Genomic DNA, 25043 nt, shown 5'->3' on the forward strand with positions numbered 1-25043 from the left:
CTTTGTTTGATTAACCACTTATCCATCTTAACTACTATGAGAAAAGGATTAAAAGGCTTAAAGCCCCTGTGTTAAAAACTAATAAAATTATAAAAAAAAAGTATTCTTGCACTCTATTTTTCATGAAAGTTACAAGTTACGGCGTCCTGAAACAATTAATGCTAGGTAAACACAGGTTTCCCAACTTTGAAATATCACAGCCTCCTGAAACAATTGCTATATAAACATAGGTTTCCCAAATTTGAATTATCATGGCCTCCTGAAAAAATTGCTAAATAAACACAGGTTTTTCAACTTTGAAAAGGCATGGTCTCCTTAAACAATTTTATTGTTAGACTACCCGTACCCGTGCGCTCCGCTGCACCTGTTAGAAATAAATATAAAGTAATTACATAATTAAAATAGGACGTTTGATCCAGAGAACAACTTTTACAACAGCGCAAGATAATCTGCTTCGCTCATTACCCAATTTTTTTTTGCATTGCATTTATTGCATATATATTTTATATATTTTAACACGATTCAATTGAGCATAGTTAAAATTTGAATTATAAAATAATGGATTGCTAAGCTAACGTACTATTACTGCATACTAAATCAATACACTCTCGTTGTCCGTTAATTCTCTGAGATTAAAATGAGTGTACATAAATATTATTTTAAGAAATACAGAAAACGAATGTACAAAATAGCCTATCAAATTTTCTGTGCATAAGAAGCTATTTTAATCTTAATTGTCCTCGATTTACTCAGACGTTACTGTAATAACATTATAGCATTATGTCCATCTAGAGAAACTACACTTTCCAATGATGAAATAATAATTAATTATACAAATCGGTTAATTTAGCTTCTGATATTACTTCATACAAACACAGAAACATTCTCTGTAGGCTATGTTTCATAGCTTTCGATTGTTGATGTCCAAGGCCCCTGTTTCGATTGTTGTTGTCCAAGGCCCCTTATAGACGAAGTCATTTGTTCTTAATTCATTGCACCGTCTTAGATGGCGTCATTTTAATTTTAAAACTCATTTATCTCATTAAATATCAGTCCTATCAAAATTTTGTAAAGAATAAAACTTATCGGAAATCATTTTTAAAGAAACTTTTTATGTAATATTTTTCACAAAAATCAATAATAAGCGAGATATTTCGATTTATTTAATTCAGGCCCCCTTATAACTCCCCTTTTAAATAAAGTATTTTGAATGCCTTATAGCCTAAAATCTAAGTTACAAGGACTTAATTTATATTCCAATTTTCACATAAATCGGTTCAGCCATTATCGCGTGAAAAGGTAACAAACATACAGACAGACATACAAACAAAAATTTCAAAAATGCGATTTTCGGTTTCAGGGTGGTTAATTATATATGTTAGGACCAATTATTTTTGGAAAATCGAAAATTACCAGAAAAATTTCTGCTACAGATTTATTATTAGTATAGATTGATGACTGTTTGCAAAGTTGAAACTTCGCCAACAACATTCAGCTGATATATTCTTATTTTAAAGGTAGGACGGGACAATATTTTCACGTTCTGTGTATGTATGGTTTTTATATTTTTTCTCTTGAAAGCTGCTCGCATACCTCCTAAATATCATGCGCGTACTCCTAGGGTTACGCGTTCCACAGTTTGAGAACCACTGGTTTATACCATTACCATGGATGAATACATTCATATACGTCATTAATATTTATATTATTTGTAGTAATACTGTTTTTAAAATGAATTCTATCCTCAACTGTAAGTTATCGTCGCAATAGAAGTTCAAATTAAAAATCTAGAAATTATATCAGTTAATGAAAGACTTATTGAAATGGAACATCTTTCAGCAGCCTTCTATTGACCTTCACATATGAATAATTCGTTCGTCATTTGTTCATAGATTTCTTTTCTACTTTTCTCATATATACATTAAATTTCTCTCACACTTCTAATAATAACAAAATGTCATTTTCTAGCCATTCACATCGTCTTCTTTTCTTTGCTATGTACTGCATAATACAATGAAAGGGCCAACAAAATTTCACTCCGACAGCTATCACACCTTACTAAATAACAGGAAACATCAACATGTCAAGACGATTCGAACCAAAGACTACTAAAATCTAATATTCGTCCACTGAGCCGTGTCTCAGTAGGCTGAGATTATCCAGTTCTGGAAACAGGATTAAGCTCCTGATCGCGATCGGGACGTGGACGAACTACAACCATGATGGCGATTAGGTAGATAATCGAGATTAGTGATTGTAGTCTGTCATTAGTACTACCTTCAGGTTTTGCAAGCAGGGAACAGGAATAAACAGGAGAGCGGTCGGGGCTATTCAAGGATGCTTTAACTTGGATAGGATAAAAGAACGAAAATTAAATTAAAACGGTATTCCAGTCATACACATTGTTTTATTTCACAAGGAGTGTTATAAAACTGCTTATTTAATGAGTAGTTTAAATCGAACAATTCGTGTTGTTATTGGGCATGAATTTACTTTCGTCGAGTCCCAAACTCTTCAGTGCTTTGCTTATCTTTTCTTTATTGTAAAAAATTAACGCTTCAGTGTCAGTCAGAACTCTAATAAAAGCTGAAAAGTGAACAAGAATATGAAATAAATAAACATTAGGGATTTAATGAACATAACATTCCAGCTATTAAGACTTAATTAGGGCTATATGAATAACAAAATTATAGAACAATTGAATACACTAAATGCCTATGTTGCAATATAAAATACGGAAATTACCACAAAATAAAAAACAAGATGGATCAATTCGTGTAGTTTTATGGAACTATACATCGAATTTTGGGGAGAAAATTTAGCAAAATTTGAAATTTTACAAAGTTGATAACATTTAAGTTAAAAAAATATATACAAATTTTCTCAACTTACTTGAACATCAGACAACAGTACGTATCAACTATATTTCTCATATGAGCGATCTGATTTTTTTTGTAAGCTATTCTATCTTTCGTTCACCACTAAATTATTTGAGCATATAAGATAACTTTTAGCACTTGAGGGATAAACTGAAACATGAAAGTGAGTTATGTTTCAGGGATTTTTAAAGGTAGGATGCAGAAAATTTTATGCAAAAAAGTTTATTATTGTACGAGAAATAGTGTTAGTGTTTTCTTCAAAATAGTGTACTTAGAACTTAAAAATAGCTTTTAGAGAACCCGGAAGTTCATTGCCGCCCTCACTTAAGCCCGCCATTGGTCCCTATCCTGAGCAACATTAATCCAGTCCCTAGCATGATATTTCACCTCCCTCAAATCGTTTTAATATTTTCCTTCCATCTACGTCTCCGTTTTCCAAAAAGTTTTTTTTCCTCCGGTCTTCCGATTAACACTCTATATGCATTACTGGATTCGCCCATACGTGCTACATGTCCCGTCCATCTCAAACGTCTGGTTTTAATGTTCCTAATTATGTCAGGTGAAGAATACAATGCGTGCAATTCTGCGTTGTGTAACTTTCCCCATTCTCCTGTAACTGCATCCCTCTTAGCCCCAAATATTTTCCTATGCACTTTTTTCTCAAACACTCTTAGCCTCTGTTCCTCTCTCAAAGTGAGAGTCCAAGTTTCACAACCATACAGAAGAACCGATAATATAACTGTTTTATAAATTCTAACTTTCAGTTTTTTGACAGCAGACTAGACGACAAAAGCTTCTCAACCGAATAATAGCACACATTTCCCATATTTATTCTGCGTTTAATTTTCTCCCGAGTGTCATTTATATTTGTTACTGTTGCTCCAAGATATTTGAATTTTTCCACCTCTTCAAAGAATAAATTTCCAATTTTCATATATATATATATAGTGTATAATTTGAATTTACAAAAATATTAATTCATATAATGTTGGACCAAATGAGATGAAATATTCTCTAAAGGAGAACTTTATATGCAGCACGATATATGTACAAATTTTGAAAGATCTGTCTCAAACGGTTAATCCTGCGCCTTCCAAGCACTTTCACTAAACATCAACGGCGAGTTGTAACAGTAACAGACTTGAAGAGGCAGGATACTCCTAGGCACAGCTATGCATACCTCATTTTTTTAGATATCGTTAAACGACGCTTCGGGTTATGTAAGGAATCAAATAGACTACTACCTCTTCCTCGGAATGTTGTAGGTTAGCGTTTTTCTAGAAAATTGAGTTAAGTTACGGAATTACATAAAATTCCTCCCAACGAGCCAGTAATCATTACTATTATACCACTGAACTCAAATTAAATAGTATTTCCAAATTGAAAGTTAAACTGATGGGGAACCTGAAGAAAATCGTTCCCACCAATTTTTCCGAATCCGCATTTCTGAATGGACGTTTTCCCGAAGCTACCTTTTTCCGAAGCCACAGTCCCGAATTTCATTTACTGTTCATTTCCCGAATATATTATGCGATAAATTCCCGAACAGTAAAAGACTTGAACTAACAATCACTACATGCTGCCACGAAACAAAAAAAATTACAAAGACTGCAGTAAAATACATGACCTGACAATCACAACATGTTTCCAAGAAACAAAAGATTACAAAAACTACATTTAAGCAAACAAATTTATGCAATTTATGTTATGAGAATCATGGCAGGTGAAGGTAGAATTATAACCAACGTGAGGAGGTAAAACGCTTTTGCTGCAAAGTAACGTGTATATTAAGAGCAGGAGTGCGGCTGGAGGAAAAATATACTGGGATTTTGCAAATGTACCTTCCAAAGAATGTTCTGTGTGGGCGATTACTTCTGGACCGCCTAATAACCTGCAAGAACTGAAAGGGTCAGCCGCAGAGAGAGTGGCTACAACTTCAAACACGAATACGAATTATCGTGCAGGATTATCACACCTATGCAACCGATAACAGACACCTCGATTACCTGAGGACACTTGGATATTATTTCACTTTGTAAAGTGAAAGTGTAATAATTGATTATACCAAAATTTTATTAAAAACATTTGTGTGGTAATATAAACTACTGTATTAGCTATCGGGAAATGGAAATCAAAGAATTCGGGAATTTTATATTCGGGAAAATGGATGTTCGGGAATGCGGATTCTGGGAAATGTTCGGGAATTGAAGAAAATAGGTGTGGATTAGAAAGAGGGAGGCTGTTCAGTAACAACGAGTCAAAATGATATTAGAGGAAATGTTAGGAGGAAGAGAGATAGGGAGAGGAGTACGTCAAGGATGTCCTTTGTCACCTACCCTATTCAACATCTACTTGGAATATTTAGTGAAGAACTGTTTCAGAACATGGGAAACGTGATAGTAGGAGGAAGAAGAATAAAGTGCTTAAGATTTGCTGATGATATGGCTTTGTTAGCAGAAGAGGAGGTGATACTAAAGGATATGCTACTGGAGCTAAATGACAGCTGTGAGCAGTATGGGATGAAGATAAATGCAAATAATACGAAGACCATGGTCATAGAAGAAAAATAAAGAAAGCAAATGTGCGAATTCTAAATGAGGCACTAGAGAAGTGGACAGCTTCAAATACTTGGGGTGTACTATAAGCAGTAACATGAGCTGCTGCCAGGAAGTCAAAAGGAGGACAGCAATGGCCAAGGAAGCTTTTAATAGAAAAAGGAGCATTTTCTGCGGACCTCTGGAAAAAGAAGAAAGAGACTAGTGAAGTGCTTTGTGTGGAGTGTGGCATTATATGGGGGGCAGAAATATGGGCATTACGACGAAGTGAAGAGAACGAATACAAGGATTTGAAATGTGCATATGAAGGAGAATGGAACGTGTGAAGTGAACAGTCAGAATAAGAAATGAAGCTGTGTTGGAAAGAGTGGGTGAAGAAAGGATGATGCTGAAACTGATCAGGAAGAGGAAAAGGAATTGGTTGGGTCACTGGCTGAGAAGAAACTGCCTTATTGAAGGATGCACTGGAAGAATTGATGAAGGGAAGAAGAGTTCGAGGCAGAAGGTATCAGATGATAAACGGCATTAAGATATAATATGGATCACATGCGGAGACAAAGAGTAAGGCAGAAAATAGGAAAAATTGGAAATACTGGGTTTGCAATGAAATACCTGCCCTTGGGCAGAGAAGTATGAATGAAACTATGAATTATTGAATTGAAAGTTTTAAATTATAGTATTCTGCCTCTACTTTCTGCGTTCATTCTTATAGTTCCTGTTCTGTCTCAAATATTTATGTACATTTTTGCAATTCTGTCTCATTTACTCACGTTTTTCAAAGTCTTCAAGGCAAGCACCCAGTATTAAATAGCTCACATAGTCCGTTGCCAGTACAGTGTAGGTACCACTCAAGACTCTAAAGATTTCTGAAATCAAGGTGAAATAGACAAATTACTGTACTTATCTTTCATTGGATATATAGCCCTAGTAATTTACTCCTAAGCAGTACGCTACTTACAACTATATTAGTTGCAATTAGATACGACTGTAACAAACTGATATAAGAAATACAGTTTTAAATTATTTTAGTTATTTTCTGAAAACTCTACCTGCTTGCAATTAAACTAAAACATTTCAATCTTATTATACAGAATGTCCCAAAATTCGCACACACAGACTACATTGACCCCCAATTTCGAAAGAAAATTGTAATAGAAAATAAAATACTTTGGACATGTTTTAAAGTCACATAAATGCTTGCAGGTAGTCTTTTACATTCCAAGATTCATTATAGATACGTGTATAATTTTGAATTTTGACATTCTTAACTGTAAATAAATTTTAAATTTAATATTACTCACATACTGGCCGAAAATTTTCACCCACGCCCAAAATGGTCGCCAATTGCTGCAGGCCCCCACCTGCGCCTCAAGCATGGCGCAAACTCTAGGTCGTAAGAATACTACGAAATTACACACCAACCTAGTGTCTCTTATTTCCCTCCTAATAATAATAATAATAATAATAATAATAATAATAATAATAATAATAATAATATTATTATTATTATTATTATTATTATTATTATTATTATTATTATTATTATTATTATTATTATTATTATTATTATTATTAATCATTCATTTATTGTGGACTCTCCTAAGTTCGACTGAACAGAATTGAAAGTTCAGTCCAATAAGGGTAGTGAGCTTGGCAGGTGAAATGAATACAAATTCTTATTGGTTATCCATCAACGAATACAGTACTGTACTTGCATTTCCTGCCCGCCCCGAGACGTGTGTGCGCTTCTAGTACCACAGTGGGTTTCGACAGTTCCGTCTCACAAACGGCACAATTCTCAAATAGAAAAAGAAGAGTTCATTAGTTTAAAATCAGTGATTAAATATGGATGTCCTAATCAATAAAATAATCTGTTTTCCTTTAACAAAAGTATCACTACAAGGCACATTCAAATGGCAAACCCATTTGAAGAGTCCACTGCAAGAATGATGGATGTCACTTTCTTGTCGAAAATGAACCAAGACTGTCAATGCATAGCTTAAGAAATTTAGAATGTACATAGAGAGTTATATGGCATTAACACTGATAGTCATTGTCCAGTAATGATCGGAAAATCACAGTTAAGCTTTGAGCGCTAAGCATTTCAAACTTTCAATTGCTTCTCCTGCAAAATGTATTCCAAATGACATCCATCATTCTTGCAGTGGACTCTTCATTTCTTAGTGCCCGTATAGGGGTGTGTCTACTTCTCCTAAGTAAGCAGTCGAACTTAAGAGCTTCCACTATATTTATTTATTTATTTATTTATTTATTTATTTATTTATTTATTTATTTATTTATTTATTTATTTATTTATTTATTTATTTATTTATGTGCTGGACAACAGCTATTGGCCAATAGTTACAATTAATACAATGATAAAATGAACAACAATGTTATACATTAACTATATAACGGTGACAATAAAACATATAAGAACATATTTTGCAATGGTTATTTTAAACAAACAATGCAGTTGAATAAATATTACAGAAAATATTACAATTTTGTGTAGAAAAACTTTGCAACTAACACAAAATCAAATGACATCGTCATGATCTAATTTACTTCTATACGTCTACATTGAATGGATCGAAATCACATTCATGCAAGTTGGCAATTTTAGTGCATCTGGAGATTGGAGAGATACATTTAGAATTTCTAAAATAGAAAAGTTTGTGAAGTCTCATATCCTTCATCGGAATATGAAAGCTGAGACTGCTTAAGAAATATTCACAGTTAATGTCACCTTAAAGGACCTTACATAAGAATAAGTAATATAGCTCCTAACGTCAAGCATACAAGCTTCGACATTTAAAGTACTCGCGTCTTTGCTCATAATTATACGTGGAGTTACTAGGCAGAAATCTGTACGAACATAATTATATAAATTTCTCTTGAATATTTTACAATTTAGCCGAATCAGTAATTCATTCCTAACATTCTTATTTCATGGTTTAGCCTATTCATTGTGGTTGTGAAAATATAATTTATTGTCGATTAATACACCAAGGTGTCTTATACAATATTTTCTGTTAATTAATATATGGTTTTGATGATAGTTTTGTAAGGATGGAAAACTGAGGAAGTTGAATAACGGTGATCTTTGTACTTTGGTTCATAATAAAATTGCACTCTTACTTGTATGGTTTTCAGGCAAGTAATCCATAGTCAGTGTATTCTCCCCGTAGTTTATACTTCTGTGTCCCCTTCGCACGAACTGTTGCTTTTTTTCGCCGAAGCTATTCCTGAACAAACATAAAACCATTGAAATATCCAATCATATATTTCTGCATTCATACAAAATCAAGGAAACTCAAAAGTTGTTTCATCTAATGGTAAGAACTGGTATTTTAGTCAGTAAGTTACAGCACAGATAAGTCGGGCTATATAGCTGTAAGTCCCTATTTACACTTGCTATTTGTCGTTCGACTTACAGCGCGGGCGCATGCGCAGTACGGATTTCGTTCCTTCCCTTTCGACATCTGCTGAGTAGAAGCTGTTTCTATTTCTGTGCGACATTTCCTAGGTGGGCCAGCCGAATTGACGCGATAGGACCCGAACATGGTTCGGAAAAGCAGTAGCAGACAACTTTTAATCAGCTGTTTCTCTCTGTTTCCGCGCGCTTTGTAGCATAATGTCAGAGTGGAACAAAAACCAAGTAATGAAATTAATCAAGCTTTACGGGGAATTTCCATACTTTTATGACATCAAAAATAAGGACTATCACAATAGGATTCGGAGGGAAAATGCACTGGAGTTCATTTGTAAAAATTTGGAGTCTGTTCGTCCCAATACTATTCCCTCCGACATCAAAACAAAAATAAAGAACATCAGGAGTCAATATGCAAGAAAAAAAATTAAACTTTCAATTTATTTTAATATAATAAATATCTATTGGACAATTTTGTTCCAGTTTGAAATCTTTACTGAGAACGTGGAATAACCCTTTCTCCTGCCTTCTGGACCTCCATCTCCATTCCTGGTCTCTCTCTCTCTCTCTGTTTTTTTTTTTTTTTTTTGCGCTTCTCATTAGTGTGCAAGCTAACAAAACACATGAAGCTGCAGAAGCTAAAACAGCTACTTTTTATTGTTAAAATCCATTCTGTTCATTTAAAAAGCTCACCACATCATTCACACGTTGCTCGAGCTCAACAACTAGCCTCGAGTAGCAGACGAGAAATCTGCCAAGAGTGAACGGTGATGCTACATATAGCCGACAGAAAGCGCTTGATGTTGCGCGACAAATGGCAAGTGTAAATAGGGACTAAGGATTCAGGATCTAATCTACGAGCGGGCCCGGGTTCAAATCCTGGTTGGGACAAGTTACCTGGTTGAGGTTTATTACGGGGTTTTCCCTCAACCTAATAAGAGCATAACTTTCGGCGTTGGACCCTATACTCATTTCGCTGGCATTGTCATCTTCAGTTCATTCAGACGCTATATAACCATAGGAGATGAAAAAACGTCGTAAAATAGCAAAACAATTTAAACAAATCTAATCTCTATATTCGAACTTCTTTTCTCGTTTTAATTTCATACCTAGAAAAAGTATGGTGGAGATTCAAAATATAGATTTCCAGATTTTCATGATATTGTATAATCTTTACGCTGTTAATATAATCCTTATGTAAACACAAGCACGTGGCTGTCATACCCGTGATTGGCTCGCAGTCGAAATAATCACACGACGCACAGTGTGCAATTTTCCCAATCTAGGTGGACAAGAATCAAATTTTGACTTGTTTAGTTGATCATAGGTGAATATGAATTCATGTTCTTTAACATTTGGAGAATATTGTGAGGTATAGCTTTTACTTTTTATTAGCTGTAAGCTATTTTTAGAAGGGTATGTTCAATTGTATACAGAGAGGGTTATTATGTGGGTGAAAAGAGCCAATAGTGATTTACTGTGTTTTGAGACATGGGATCTGTTCAGATAGGTAGTTTCTTACTAATGAAACTTCAATTTCAAGTGTCTGAAGTATTTTTCTTCTGACAGTACGGTTTAAATATTGCAACTGAAAAAAAAAATAAAGTTTTCCAAATATAATGGGAGTTTTAGTATAGCCGATCACGCCCGGTTACAGCAATTCTTTTACCATTTAATACAGCATCATTTAGTGTGCTGAATCCTTTTTTTAAAATTTGCGCGTTCTTGAGCATTTATCTTTCTTTTTCTCAGTGGTGGGGCGCACCATAACACGGCGGCAAATGTCCCATGTTTGGTTTAACAGCAGAAAAGGATCATGGAATAATGAAGTTTTTAACCACTGTGTGAGTGTTTTAGGCCTCCAAAATTATTCACATGGCATTAAACATCAGGTCAAAAATATATTGAACGCATTTTAATCTAACCTTAGCAAACGCACCGTGGATCAGAACGCAAATCTAGTAGCTGGACAAAATCAGTAACTTCTCTCCCATCTAACAGATTTTATTATACTTTATACAGAAGTTGCAGGTAGAATATATTTTTGTCTACAAAGTCTGATTATTAATTCTATAAGAGAATCTGCCCTTTACAGTAGTGCATTTAGACAAATGTAATAACTTCTCTCCTATATGATAGATATATTTTTATGAAACTTTGTACAATTAGGCCTATAGGTAGCATACAGATGTAATGAGAGTTCTATCTGTAACTCTTGTACAAAGTTTCGTAAAAATTTGTTGTGTAGGACAGAAGTTAATTTTATGTAAATGCACTACCTATAAAGGAGTAGTTCTTGTTATGAAACAATAAATATAGTTTGTACATAAAAAATATGCTAACTTTAATTTCCGTACAATGTTTCATAAAAATCAGGTAGATAGAGAAGTTACGAATTTTGTCTAAAACCACTCTCTATAAAGGGGTAGTTCCTCTTACACAAACGTAATCAGAGTTTGTAAACAAAAATATGTGCTAGGTATAATGTCTGTACAAAGTTTCATTTCAATCCGTTAGAATGCAGAGAAATTATTCATTTTGTACAGCTAAATTTGCGTTTTTGCGACGCAGAAAAATATACTTGATGACCACAATTTTGTATTTATTTTAAAAGAAAATTTGAATTGTAGTTGATAAACACGATAAAAGATATAACTTGACTCTAATGTGCAATATTAGATAAAAGAAAATAAACTTTTATAATTGTGAGTTACTACGAAAGTGGGTGAATACAAAGAGTAATATTTACCAAGTCTGTTCTTGTAACAAGCTGGCGTCACTTGACCTTCAGCTTGTCCACGTAAGCATCCTTCTGCATCCTCAGTGTGTGTGGTTAAACATTAACTGTGGTAACACCTTTATTCGATAGCGATTGATCTTACACGCAAATTTAAAATAATTAAATTCATTATAAAGTACTGTAACTATTTCCAGCAATGGAATGGAATAGGGATATCCTGAACTAGCACCAACAGATAGCGCGCGTGTACTTTGAGGGAAGCGCTTTGCGTGTGCATTTGTTTTCCGGTATATAAACATTGAGGATTTACGTAGTATATTAGTACATTAAATACTCTTAAAAACAACTCAAAATGCCAAACTTTTGTTGTGTTCCTGTATGTAAAAACCAGGGAAAGCCTTTTGTCTTCATTCAAGTCCCGAAATATTCTGAATATATGCTTTAAACCTTAAAAATTTAACTAATTAAATTGCGCTTCGAAAGTGCTAGCAAATAAACAAAAAGAACTGCTTCAAGTAAGGAATGGCTGGCTACAGTTTCATTTTGGAAGAAAGAAAATAAAAATTGATAAAAACCTATGCAACCTCGACAGCAAGTTATGTTAGCTTAGTACTTCTCCGAGGTTTACGCCTGCAGTAAACTCTCGATTAATTGGGATGTTTATTATCCAGGACGATCCATACTGAAATCCATTTCGTGAATAATGTTTTTAATGTGCTGTAGACTAATTAATTATTAAATCTATGTTTTTACTTCAAAATCATTCTATATAGTATTCAAAACTGCATGTCCTTAACCTACAAAACACAGTTATAATCGTGATACTACTGCGATCATATATTATATGATTTTATCAAATAATGCATTTGATCTTTCTGCAACTAGAGAAAAAAATACGAGGAATTCAATCTCGATAGTCCGTTCCCTATAAAAAAAAACACATTGGTGGCTGCATGCCCTATTTTTAGCGTACGGTATTTACAATACTAATGATTAAAGATTTAATATCCACCTTCGACAAAGTTTCTATTTTTTTATTTATTATTATTTTTATTCGTGCACCTCGGTCTCAAAGTTCTCGTTTAGGTTCATGAATATTCAATTTACTCGTACCTATATTCTGCATATTGCAGAGTTTCCCATCCATCTCTTAAGGAAAATCGCTTAGTATTTTACAAGTTTACGCTATCATTTATTGTAAATTAAATTAAATTAATTATGAGGTAAGAAAATATTGAATTATATTAAGTTATACTAGGCTATACGAAATAATTATAAATATAATTTTCATACGCACAGAAAACCAGCAAGCGGGAGAACGTAATTAACTGTAACATTTGGCATAATATAGCTCTACAACATGTTGTGTCGCATGGAACGCTTCTGACATCTAACGGTAAAACTTTGCATAAGATATCCCTATTTACGGGAGATGGGCACTAAGGGTACATACAAGACGGAGCCTGGTTCGTTACCGAGTTGGTCGCTCGTAACCTAGTTGGTCGCTGGGCAGAAAGTCGGGGTGTACAAGACGGAGCCTGACTGGTTATTGTCCAAATTTCACGAGAGGATCCCTGGGAGGGGAGTACGGTCCTTGCGGGGTAAGAGGAGAGTGTAAGCCAGTAACTCGCGTTCTTGAAGAAGCAGGTGGATGGGAGTGGTGTCATTGGCCGGACAAACAAGGTTCAATCAAGGTTTACATTACTTATCTTTGTAAGAGGCTTCGTAAAACAATTTATAAATTCGTTAATCTTCGATGCTACTTACCTATTAGAGTTCTACGAAATGTTTATTTGGCCATTATTCAGTCTATTATTCAATATGGTATAATTGTTTGGGGTGGAAGTACAAAAATTAATCTTAGTCCGTTAAATTTACTACAAAAACGAATAATTAAAATTTGTTTGAAGAAACGTTTCGATTATCCAACTAAATTAATTTATTCTGAATTTAATGTATTTAATATTGAACAAATTTATAAGTATACGCTGTTAAAATTTTATCATAAAAATCGTAATAAGTTTGTATTACAGACACACAATTATGACACAAGACGAAATATTAATTCAAAATTAGTAGAACCTAAATGTCTCACATCTGCTGGTCTAAAGCATAGCATTAATTTTGGCCCTCGGTTGTACAATGCTTTAACTACACCCAGAACTTCTAACATGTAACCCACTAACATATAACAAGAAAATTAGAAACGTGTTAATATCTTCAATTTGATTAAATAAATTTATAGCCTATGTGTATGAATTAATCAACCTATATTATATTTGTATTCTATAATTTTGAAATATATATTAGTCCTACTTTTCACGTGCGATATTATTCTTCTCTAGTGTTAATATTATATTATATAATTCCATTGCCGCTGTAATTATATTTTAGTTCCTATTTTATTTTACTTATTTATTTATATTATTATTATTATTATTTTTTAATATTATATCTGAACTGCGACCGAGCACGAGCGCTGCTCATTCGGTCTCAAATTTTGTTAATACTACTGTATCTTCTTTTTATATTGCTTGTATTATTTTATTTGTATTTCTCTTTGTTTTGTTTTGTAATTATATTTCTTTATTCTGTATATTTGAATTAAATAAATAAATAAAATCAGTGGCCGGCCGGTTTCGTGTCGGGGGTAGGTTATAAGAGTGGGGGAAAAACTCGCATTCCTTGCTCGGATCGTCTCGTGAAATGCGGACTGTACCGTGTTGGTCGCTCGTAAGCTAGCTGGTGGCTGCGCAGAAGGTCGGGGTGATGTGCCTGCCAGTCAGTGTAGCTGAACTTACTCTGCTTTTTCAAAATTGTCTTTTAAAAACAATAATTTATAAAAGTGTCAGGATGGATTGTATTGGTCTTCGAGTTATCCTAAACGTACCTTAGATATTTGGGTATTTTCAGTACGGAAATAACCACGTAAATAATTCCACTTTTCTGGAAAGCATCATAATGAAACCCTTTCATTAAATCCCATATAGTTCCTTCTTGTACACATAGAGTATTGATAGAATAACATGTATTAATTGCCAAAAGGTCAGTACCGGTAATTATATTGTATCTAAAATCGCCACTTTCTGTAAAATATAAATTATTCATTTACAAAGTTATTTATTATTGGTATCCATTTCACACCACCTCATTCTAGTGCCGAGATCAAAAAAGCATGGGGCTCTATACCCATGATCCCGAAGTGCATTTATGGCATGTGAAGGAGCTACCTTTACCTTTATTAGTATCCATTTCAACTCCTCCTTCATCTCACAATTTCACAATATGATGTGGGCTTTGGTGGTCGGGTTGAACCGATTTCAAAATTTGTAAACATCCTACAGAAAAATTGTTTTTAGAATTTAAAGTTTTGAAAATACATCAAATTTATAAGTAGATAAGGAATGGTGGGTACCAGTGGTGGTAGGCTGGCTAAATGGAGGTAGGGGGTTCCATGTGACGTCACAGGTGGGCGTGGCCAAAGCATTACGTCAGACGTGGGCGTGGCCAAAGTATTGCGTCATGGGCGGGGCTTAAGTTATGACGTCACGGAGGGGGTGGGGGGCTTAAATTATGACGTAGGAAAGAGGCGTAACGTCATAAATGGCAATCTAAGAGTTCAAGGTTAAAGTGATGACGTAGGAAAGGGGCGTAACGTCATAAATGGCAATCTAAGAGTTCAAGGTTAAAGTGTGACGTGCAGGTATGTAATGGCATGACATGTTTATCTCCTCAATGTAGAAATTATGACGTAGGAAAGGGGCGTAACTTAAATTACGTCAAGGTTAAAGTGTGACGTGCGGGTATGTAATGGCATGACAAGTTTATCTCCTCAATGTAGGAATTATGACGTAGGAAAGGGGCGTAACTTAAATTACGTCAAAGTTAAAGTGTGACGTAATGCGGGTATGATGTTTATCTCCTCAATGTGGAAATTATGACGTAGGAAAGGGGCGTAACTTAAATTACGTCAAGGTTAAAGTGTGACGTGCAGGTATGTAATTGCATGACAAGTTCATACATGTTCATCTCATCAATGTTGCTATGTGTGCTGAGTCATATCCGGCAATTGTTCTAGTTCATACATGTTTGAAAACTGCTATGTGTGCAAATATTACACATCCGGCGAAGAATTAATCTATCACACTTAAACACATACATTCTTTTAATGTAATGGTAATTTAATTGATTGGGGAATGGGTGTTGGAACGTGGGACATAAATGGATAAAAAATTAATCTAGCACACTTGTAAATTAAACAGGATGTGGCTGAAGTGACGTTATAAATATGTAATTGAAGTTGGAAATGGGGGAGGGGGGGTAAAAATGTACTTTAAGCCAATTGTTGAGTAATTGATAAAAAATATTAAGATTCTAATGTACTGGTAATTGAATTGATAAATATTAATGGCAAATGGAAATTGGAATGTGGGAATTATTGATGGCGTAAATGGTTGTACTTTAAACCAATTTATAAAAAAATTAATCTAGCACACTTGTAAATTAAACACATACATTCTTCTCATATTATTATTATTATTATTATTATTCCAATGTAATACATTTTGAGTGGTTTGTTTAACGTATTTAATACATTATTACCAACATTAATTTCATCAGAATGTGACATTATTACGATTTAGAGCAGTAATTGTAGCAGATAAATCAACGTAGATAAATATTGCATGATGCAAATAATATGCAAGCTGTTAAATTCACATCCGGTGAAGACGCAAGTGCTGAATAATGGCCAGCTATCCAATGGATGTCCTGAAATTGGTTGTACTTTAAGCCAATTGTTGAGTAATTGATAAAAAATATTAAGATTCTAATGTACTGGTAATTGAATTGATAAATAGTAATGGCAAATGGAAATTGGAATGTGGGAATTATTGATGGCGTAAATGGTTGTACTTTAAACCAATTTATAAAAAAATTAATCTAGCACACTTGTAAATTAAACATACATTCTTCTCATATTGTTATTATTATTCCAATGTAATACATTTAATGTAGATGTATATGTTGTGTAATGCATAAGTGTGCAAATATTATGCAAGCTTGCTGAATCACTTCCGGCGACGATGCAATTGCTGAGTAATGATAAAAGCATGTTCTTTGAGCACCTGCAACGCGTCATATTACACAAATATTGCATGATGCAAATAATATGCAAGCTGTTAATTCACATCCGGTGAAGACGCAAGTGCTGAATAATGGCCACCTTATTATTATTATTATTATTATTATTATTATTATTATTATTATTATTATTATTATTATCGTTCCAATTTAATACATTTTGAAGTAAGATTTATTGGATTGATTAATAATTTAATACATTTTGAAGTAACATTTATTGGATTTATTTTAAGCCATATATTATTACAGAAGCACTTCGTAATATAGTAATTGCTTCTTCTTCTTCTCATTATTATTATTATTCGTCATAAAGAAGATTAAAGTGTGACGTTATAAATTTGTAATTGAAGTTGGAAATGGGTGAGGGCTGTTTATAATTTGAAATACATATGTCATAACTTAAAGTGTGATGTTATAAATTTGTAATTCAAGTTGGAAATGGGGGAGGGGAAATTTGATAAAATTCTAATGTAATAGTAATTTAATTGATAAATAGTAATGGGTAAGGGAAATTCGCAAGTGTTAATTGAAATTGGAATGGGGGAATTATTGATGGCGTAAATGGTTGTACTTTAAGCCAATTGATAAAAAAATTAATCTACACACTTATAAATTAAACACATACATTCTTCACATATTATTCCAATGTAATACATTTTGAAGTAAAATTGAGTGGTTTGTTTAGCGTATTTAATTTAAGCCATACATTATTACCAACATTAAATTAATCAGAATGTGACATTATTATTTCGTAATACAGTAATTGTAGCAGATAAATAAATGTAGATGTATATGTTGTGTAATGTTATTACATATGCATAAGTGTGCAAATATTATGCAAGCTTGCTGAATCACTTCCGACGACGATGCAATTGCTGAGTAATGATAAAAATATGTTTTTGAAACACCTGGAACGTGTTATATTACACAAATATTGCATGATGCAAATAATATGCAAGCTGTTAATTGACATCCGGCGATTGTTCTCACAGCGTTTTATGTTATACAAATATTGTATTGATTACAAGTAAATAATAGCTATCTGCTATGTGTGCAAATATTATGCAAGGTTGCTAATTTTATATCCGACGATGAAATTGCTGAGTATTGATAAAAAACATGTTTTTGATAATGACCTTGGAGGTAATATGGCTGGATGATGAGGTGAATTATTTAGAAGTGTAATGAAAGAAGTATTGCAGTTTGGAATAATTGACATTGAACAAGTTTAGACAGCAGTGGGAGGGGGGGCAAGATGATGAATAATACGCTCGAATTTATACAACTATTACACTATCACATATTTTATAAAAGATCTTTGTCAAAAAAAAATTTGGTAGTGTAATAGCAGCCATAGCGTTAATAATGTCTCACAATATTTATTTTTAATTTTAATTTAGATGATACTGCATCTCCAGTCTCGGTTTGAGCTGAAGAAGAAGAAATCGCACAATTTAAATGCTCTGAGTGTAAAAAACAGTGACCATGATGAAGCGTGGTGAATGTTAAGCTTGATTATGAAGAATGTAATAAATGTTCTTTTTGGAAATAGTTTTGCACTGTAATTTCTTCTATGTCTTAACCATCCATTTCCATCTCACATAACCAAAGGGTTGGGTTCGTTTAGAGAATTAAACTATAACACTTTCCTTTCAGATATTAGTAATCCTTTTCCAATATTGAGAATTGGTATATAGGTTTTCAAATATTAATAATCCTTAAGAATTGGTGTATAAGTTGAGATTATTCTAAACATATATGTTACAAGAATATAACATAATTCCAGTGGTAGCTTATTGATTTGGGAGCGGTGGATTCATTACATGTTTGTATGATAAAACCTGAGGATGATTGAGAGAATGTCAATGATTAAACTGAACCTAGTCATTGGGGATGGGGATGTGCTTGGTAAAAGAAAATAGTAACAACATAAAATTATGCGTATATATTTATTCATAAAAAGAAATACAATGCATTGAGTATTGAAATATATTTTCAGTTAGTGAATCCCAATTTTGATAATGTTTTCACCAAAATTGAAGAAATTTCTTCCAAATTATACACATAACTGATGATAAATAATTTTTCCACACCCTTTGTTTAAACACAACCAATAAGATGGCGCCAAGTGACGGGGTGTTTTCAGCATCCTTGCTGCAAATTGCCATGGAGACGGCGAGTTCATTTAAAATGCAGTTGTTTGTCCAATCTTCTCGAAAACCATGTACATCATAATAGACGTTCTGAAAAAAAAAACGGTGTAGCATCATACATATTGTAAATTGTATAATATCACAGAAAATAGTAACACATACTTACATTTTTAAATATATGAAAGCACTTTATACATAATCCAATAGGAAACCTTGTACATCAATGGACGTCCTGAAACAAAATAAAAAATGTGTAGCATGGTACTTATTGTAAATTATGTCACAGGAAAAAAGTAACACATACTTACATTTTTAAACATATGATATGAGTAAAAGCACTTTATACATAATCCAATAAGACACTTTGAACATTGCGTTCGAACAACGCTCTTACACCCTTTTTGCACACATCTCCTGCGACTTTTGAATGGGATATATTGTACCAAATGATTTATACCATCATATCGATATTCTCTACTGTTATATGTAATCGGAGAACAAGTTAGTCTCACACCCGCTTTCTTTGTGATAAACATTGCAACTGATACGAAAATCGTAATCTTGTGACATATACGTTACAACTTGTCGAAAATCATAATCTTGTGACATATATGTTACAGCTTGTTGAAAATCGTAATCTTGTGACATATACGTTACACCTTGTCGAAAATCGTAATCTTGTGACATATATGTTACAACTTGTCGAAAATCGTAATCTTGTTGCGATAATGCAACACCATGTCGAAAATCGTAATCTTGTGACATATATGTTACAACATGTCGAAAATCGTATTCTTGTGACATATACGTTACACTTTGTCGAAAATCGTATTCTTGTTGCGATAATGCAACACCATGTAGAAAATCGTAATCTTGTGACATATATGTTACAACTTGTTGAAAATCGTAATCTTGTTGCGATAATGCAACACCATGTCGAAAATCGTAATATTGTGACATATACGTTACACCTTGTCGAAAATCGTATTCTTGTTGCGATAATGCAACACCATGTCGAAAATCGTATTCTTGTTGCGATAATGCAACACAATGTCGAGAATGATTTTCTACAAGTTGTAACGTATATGTCACAAGATTACGATTTTCGACAAGGTATAACGTATATGTCACAAGATTACGATTTTCGAGAAGGTGTAACATATATGTCACAAGAATACGATTTTCGACAAGGTGTAACGTATATGTCACAAGATTACGATTTTCGACAAGTTGTAACATATAAGTCACAAGATTACGATTTTCGACATGGTGTTGCATTATCGCAACAAGAATACGATTTTCGACAAGGTGTAACGTATATGTCACAATATTACGATTTTCGACATGGTGTTGCATTATCGCAACAAGATTACGATTTTCAACAAGTTGTAACATATATGTCACAAGATTACGATTTTCTACATGGTGTTGCATTATCGCAACAAGAATACGATTTTCGACAAAGTGTAACGTATATGTCACAAGAATACGATTTTCGACAAGTTGTAACATATATGTCACAAGATTACGATTTTCGACATGGTGTTGCATTATCGCAACAAGATTACGATTTTCGACAAGTTGTAACATATATGTCACAAGATTACGATTTTCGACAAGGTGTAACGTATATGTCACAAGATTACGATTTTCAACAAGCTGTAACATATATGTCACAAGATTACGATTTTCGACAAGTTGTAACGTATATGTCACAAGATTACGATTTTCGTATCAGTTGCAATGTTTATCACAAAGAAAGCGGGTGTGAGACTAACTTGTTCTCCGATTACATATAACAGTAGAGAATATCGATATGATGGTATAAATCATTTGGTACAATATATCCCATTCAAAAGTCGCAGGAGATGTGTGCAAAAAGGGTGTAAGAGCGTTGTTCGAACACAATGTTCAAAGTGTCTTATTGGATTATGTATAAAGTGCTTTTACTCATATCATATGTTTAAAAATGTAAGTATGTGTTACTTTTTTCCTGTGACATAATTTACAATAAGTACCATGCTACACATTTTTTATTTTGTTTCAGGACGTCCATTGATGTACAAGGTTTCCTATTGGATTATGTATAAAGTGCTTTCATATATTTAAAAATGTAAGTATGTGTTACTATTTTCTGTGATATTATACAATTTACAATATGTATGATGCTACACCGTTTTTTTTTTCAGAACGTCTATTATGATGTACATGGTTTTCGAGAAGATTGGACAAACAACTGCATTTTAAATGAACTCGCCGTCTCCATGGCAATTTGCAGCAAGGATGCTGAAAACACCCCGTCACTTGGCGCCATCTTATTGGTTGTGTTTAAACAAAGGGTGTGGAAAAATTATTTATCATCAGTTATGTGTATAATTTGGAAGAAATTTCTTCAATTTTGGTGAAAACATTATCAAAATTGGGATTCACTAACTGAAAATATATTTCAATACTCAATGCATTGTATTTCTTTTTATGAATAAATATATACGCATAATTTTATGTTGTTACTATTTTCTTTTACCAAGCACATCCCCATCCCCAATGACTAGGTTCAGTTTAATCATTGACATTCTCTCAATCATCCTCAGGTTTTATCATACAAACATGTAATGAATCCACCGCTCCCAAATCAATAAGCTACCACTGGAATTATGTTATATTCTTGTAACATATATGTTTAGAATAATCTCAACTTATACACCAATTCTTAAGGATTATTAATATTTGAAAACCTATATACCAATTCTCAATATTGGAAAAGGATTACTAATATCTGAAAGGAAAGTGTTATAGTTTAATTCTCTAAACGAACCCAACCCTTTGGTTATGTGAGATGGAAATGGATGGTTAAGACATAGAAGAAATTACAGTGCAAAACTATTTCCAAAAAGAACATTTATTACATTCTTCATAATCAAGCTTAACATTCACCACGCTTCATCATGGTCACTGTTTTTTACACTCAGAGCATTTAAATTGTGCGATTTCTTCTTCTTCAGCTCAAACCGAGACTGGAGATGCAGTATCATCTAAATTAAAATTAAAAATAAATATTGTGAGACATTATTAACGCTATGGCTGCTATTACACTACCAAATTTTTTTTTGACAAAGATCTTTTATAAAATATGTGATAGTGTAATAGTTGTATAAATTCGAGCGTATTATTCATCATCTTGCCCCCCCTCCCACTGCTGTCTAAACTTGTTCAATGTCAATTATTCCAAACTGCAATACTTCTTTCATTACACTTCTAAATAATTCACCTCATCATCCAGCCATATTACCTCCAAGGTCATTATCAAAAACATGTTTTTTATCAATACTCAGCAATTTCATCGTCGGATATAAAATTAGCAACCTTGCATAATATTTGCACACATAGCAGATAGCTATTATTTACTTGTAATCAATACAATATTTGTATAACATAAAACGCTGTGAGAACAATCGCCGGATGTCAATTAACAGCTTGCATATTATTTGCATCATGCAATATTTGTGTAATATAACACGTTCCAGGTGTTTCAAAAACATATTTTTATCATTACTCAGCAATTGCATCGTCGTCGGAAGTGATTCAGCAAGCTTGCATAATATTTGCACACTTATGCATATGTAATAACATTACACAACATATACATCTACATTTATTTATCTGCTACAATTACTGTATTACGAAATAATAATGTCACATTCTGATTAATTTAATGTTGGTAATAATGTATGGCTTAAATTAAATACGCTAAACAAACCACTCAATTTTACTTCAAAATGTATTACATTGGAATAATATGTGAAGAATGTATGTGTTTAATTTATAAGTGTGTAGATTAATTTTTTTATCAATTGGCTTAAAGTACAACCATTTACGCCATCAATAATTCCCCCATTCCAATTTCAATTAACACTTGCGAATTTCCCTTACCCATTACTATTTATCAATTAAATTACTATTACATTAGAATTTTATCAAATTTCCCCTCCCCCATTTCCAACTTGAATTACAAATTTATAACATCACACTTTAAGTTATGACATATGTATTTCAAATTATAAACAGCCCTCACCCATTTCCAACTTCAATTACAAATTTATAACGTCACACTTTAATCTTCTTTATGACGAATAATAATAATAATGAGAAGAAGAAGAAGCAATTACTATATTACGAAGTGCTTCTGTAATAATATATGGCTTAAAATAAATCCAATAAATGTTACTTCAAAATGTATTAAATTATTAATCAATCCAATAAATCTTACTTCAAAATGTATTAAATTGGAACGATAATAATAATAATAATAATAATAATAATAATAATAATAATAATAATAAGGTGGCCATTATTCAGCACTTGCGTCTTCACCGGATGTGAATTAACAGCTTGCATATTATTTGCATCATGCAATATTTGTGTAATATGACGCGTTGCAGGTGCTCAAAGAACATGCTTTTATCATTACTCAGCAATTGCATCGTCGCCGGAAGTGATTCAGCAAGCTTGCATAATATTTGCACACTTATGCATTACACAACATATACATCTACATTAAATGTATTACATTGGAATAATAATAACAATATGAGAAGAATGTATGTTTAATTTACAAGTGTGCTAGATTAATTTTTTTATAAATTGGTTTAAAGTACAACCATTTACGCCATCAATAATTCCCACATTCCAATTTCCATTTGCCATTACTATTTATCAATTCAATTACCAGTACATTAGAATCTTAATATTTTTTATCAATTACTCAACAATTGGCTTAAAGTACAACCAGTTTCAGGACATCCATTGGATAGCTGGCCATTATTCAGCACTTGCGTCTTCACCGGATGTGAATTTAACAGCTTGCATATTATTTGCATCATGCAATATTTATCTACGTTGATTTATCTGCTACAATTACTGCTCTAAATCGTAATAATGTCACATTCTGATGAAATTAATGTTGGTAATAATGTATTAAATACGTTAAACAAACCACTCAAAATGTATTACATTGGAATAATAATAATAATAATATGAGAAGAATGTATGTGTTTAATTTACAAGTGTGCTAGATTAATTTTTTTATAAATTGGTTTAAAGTACAACCATTTACGCCATCAATAATTCCCACATTCCAATTTCCATTTGCCATTAATATTTATCAATTCAATTACCAGTACATTAGAATCTTAATATTTTTTATCAATTACTCAACAATTGGCTTAAAGTACATTTTTACCCCCCCTCCCCCATTTCCAACTTCAATTACATATTTATAACGTCACTTCAGCCACATCCTGTTTAATTTACAAGTGTGCTAGATTAATTTTTTATCCATTTATGTCCCACGTTCCAACACCCATTCCCCAATCAATTAAATTACCATTACATTAAAAGAATGTATGTGTTTAAGTGTGATAGATTAATTCTTCGCCGGATGTGTAATATTTGCACACATAGCAGTTTTCAAACATGTATGAACTAGAACAATTGCCGGATATGACTCAGCACACATAGCAACATTGATGAGATGAACATGTATGAACTTGTCATGCAATTACATACCTGCACGTCACACTTTAACCTTGACGTAATTTAAGTTACGCCCCTTTCCTACGTCATAATTTCCACATTGAGGAGATAAACATCATACCCGCATTACGTCACACTTTAACTTTGACGTAATTTAAGTTACGCCCCTTTCCTACGTCATAATTCCTACATTGAGGAGATAAACTTGTCATGCCATTACATACCCGCACGTCACACTTTAACCTTGACGTAATTTAAGTTACGCCCCTTTCCTACGTCATAATTTCTACATTGAGGAGATAAACATGTCATGCCATTACATACCTGCACGTCACACTTTAACCTTGAACTCTTAGATTGCCATTTATGACGTTACGCCCCTTTCCTACGTCATCACTTTAACCTTGAACTCTTAGATTGCCATTTATGACGTTACGCCTCTTTCCTACGTCATAATTTAAGCCCCCCACCCCCTCCGTGACGTCATAACTTAAGCCCCGCCCATGACGCAATACTTTGGCCACGCCCACGTCTGACGTAATGCTTTGGCCACGCCCACCTGTGACGTCACATGGAACCCCCTACCTCCATTTAGCCAGCTTACCACCA

At 33.2% G+C, this 25043-nt stretch overlaps 1 protein-coding gene across 1 annotated transcript in view; it reads right to left on the minus strand.

Annotated features, from left to right (window-relative positions):
• Positions 1-2387: 2387 nt before the first annotated feature.
• LOC138692203 (uncharacterized) overlaps positions 2388-25043 on the minus strand; it is a 50723-nt gene continuing 28067 nt past the window's right edge. Inside the window, exons 4-6 of the mRNA XM_069815293.1 lie at positions 8576-8682; positions 6205-6300; positions 2388-2586 (exon numbers count right to left, since the gene is read on the minus strand). Coding sequence (XP_069671394.1) covers positions 2453-2586; positions 6205-6300; positions 8576-8682 — 337 coding nt within the window. The 3' untranslated portion in view covers positions 2388-2452. The remainder of the gene's footprint in view (positions 2587-6204; positions 6301-8575; positions 8683-25043) is intronic.

Source organism: Periplaneta americana, chromosome 2 (genome assembly GCF_040183065.1).
Source record: "Periplaneta americana isolate PAMFEO1 chromosome 2, P.americana_PAMFEO1_priV1, whole genome shotgun sequence".
Classification (NCBI taxonomy): domain Eukaryota; kingdom Metazoa; phylum Arthropoda; class Insecta; order Blattodea; family Blattidae; genus Periplaneta; species Periplaneta americana.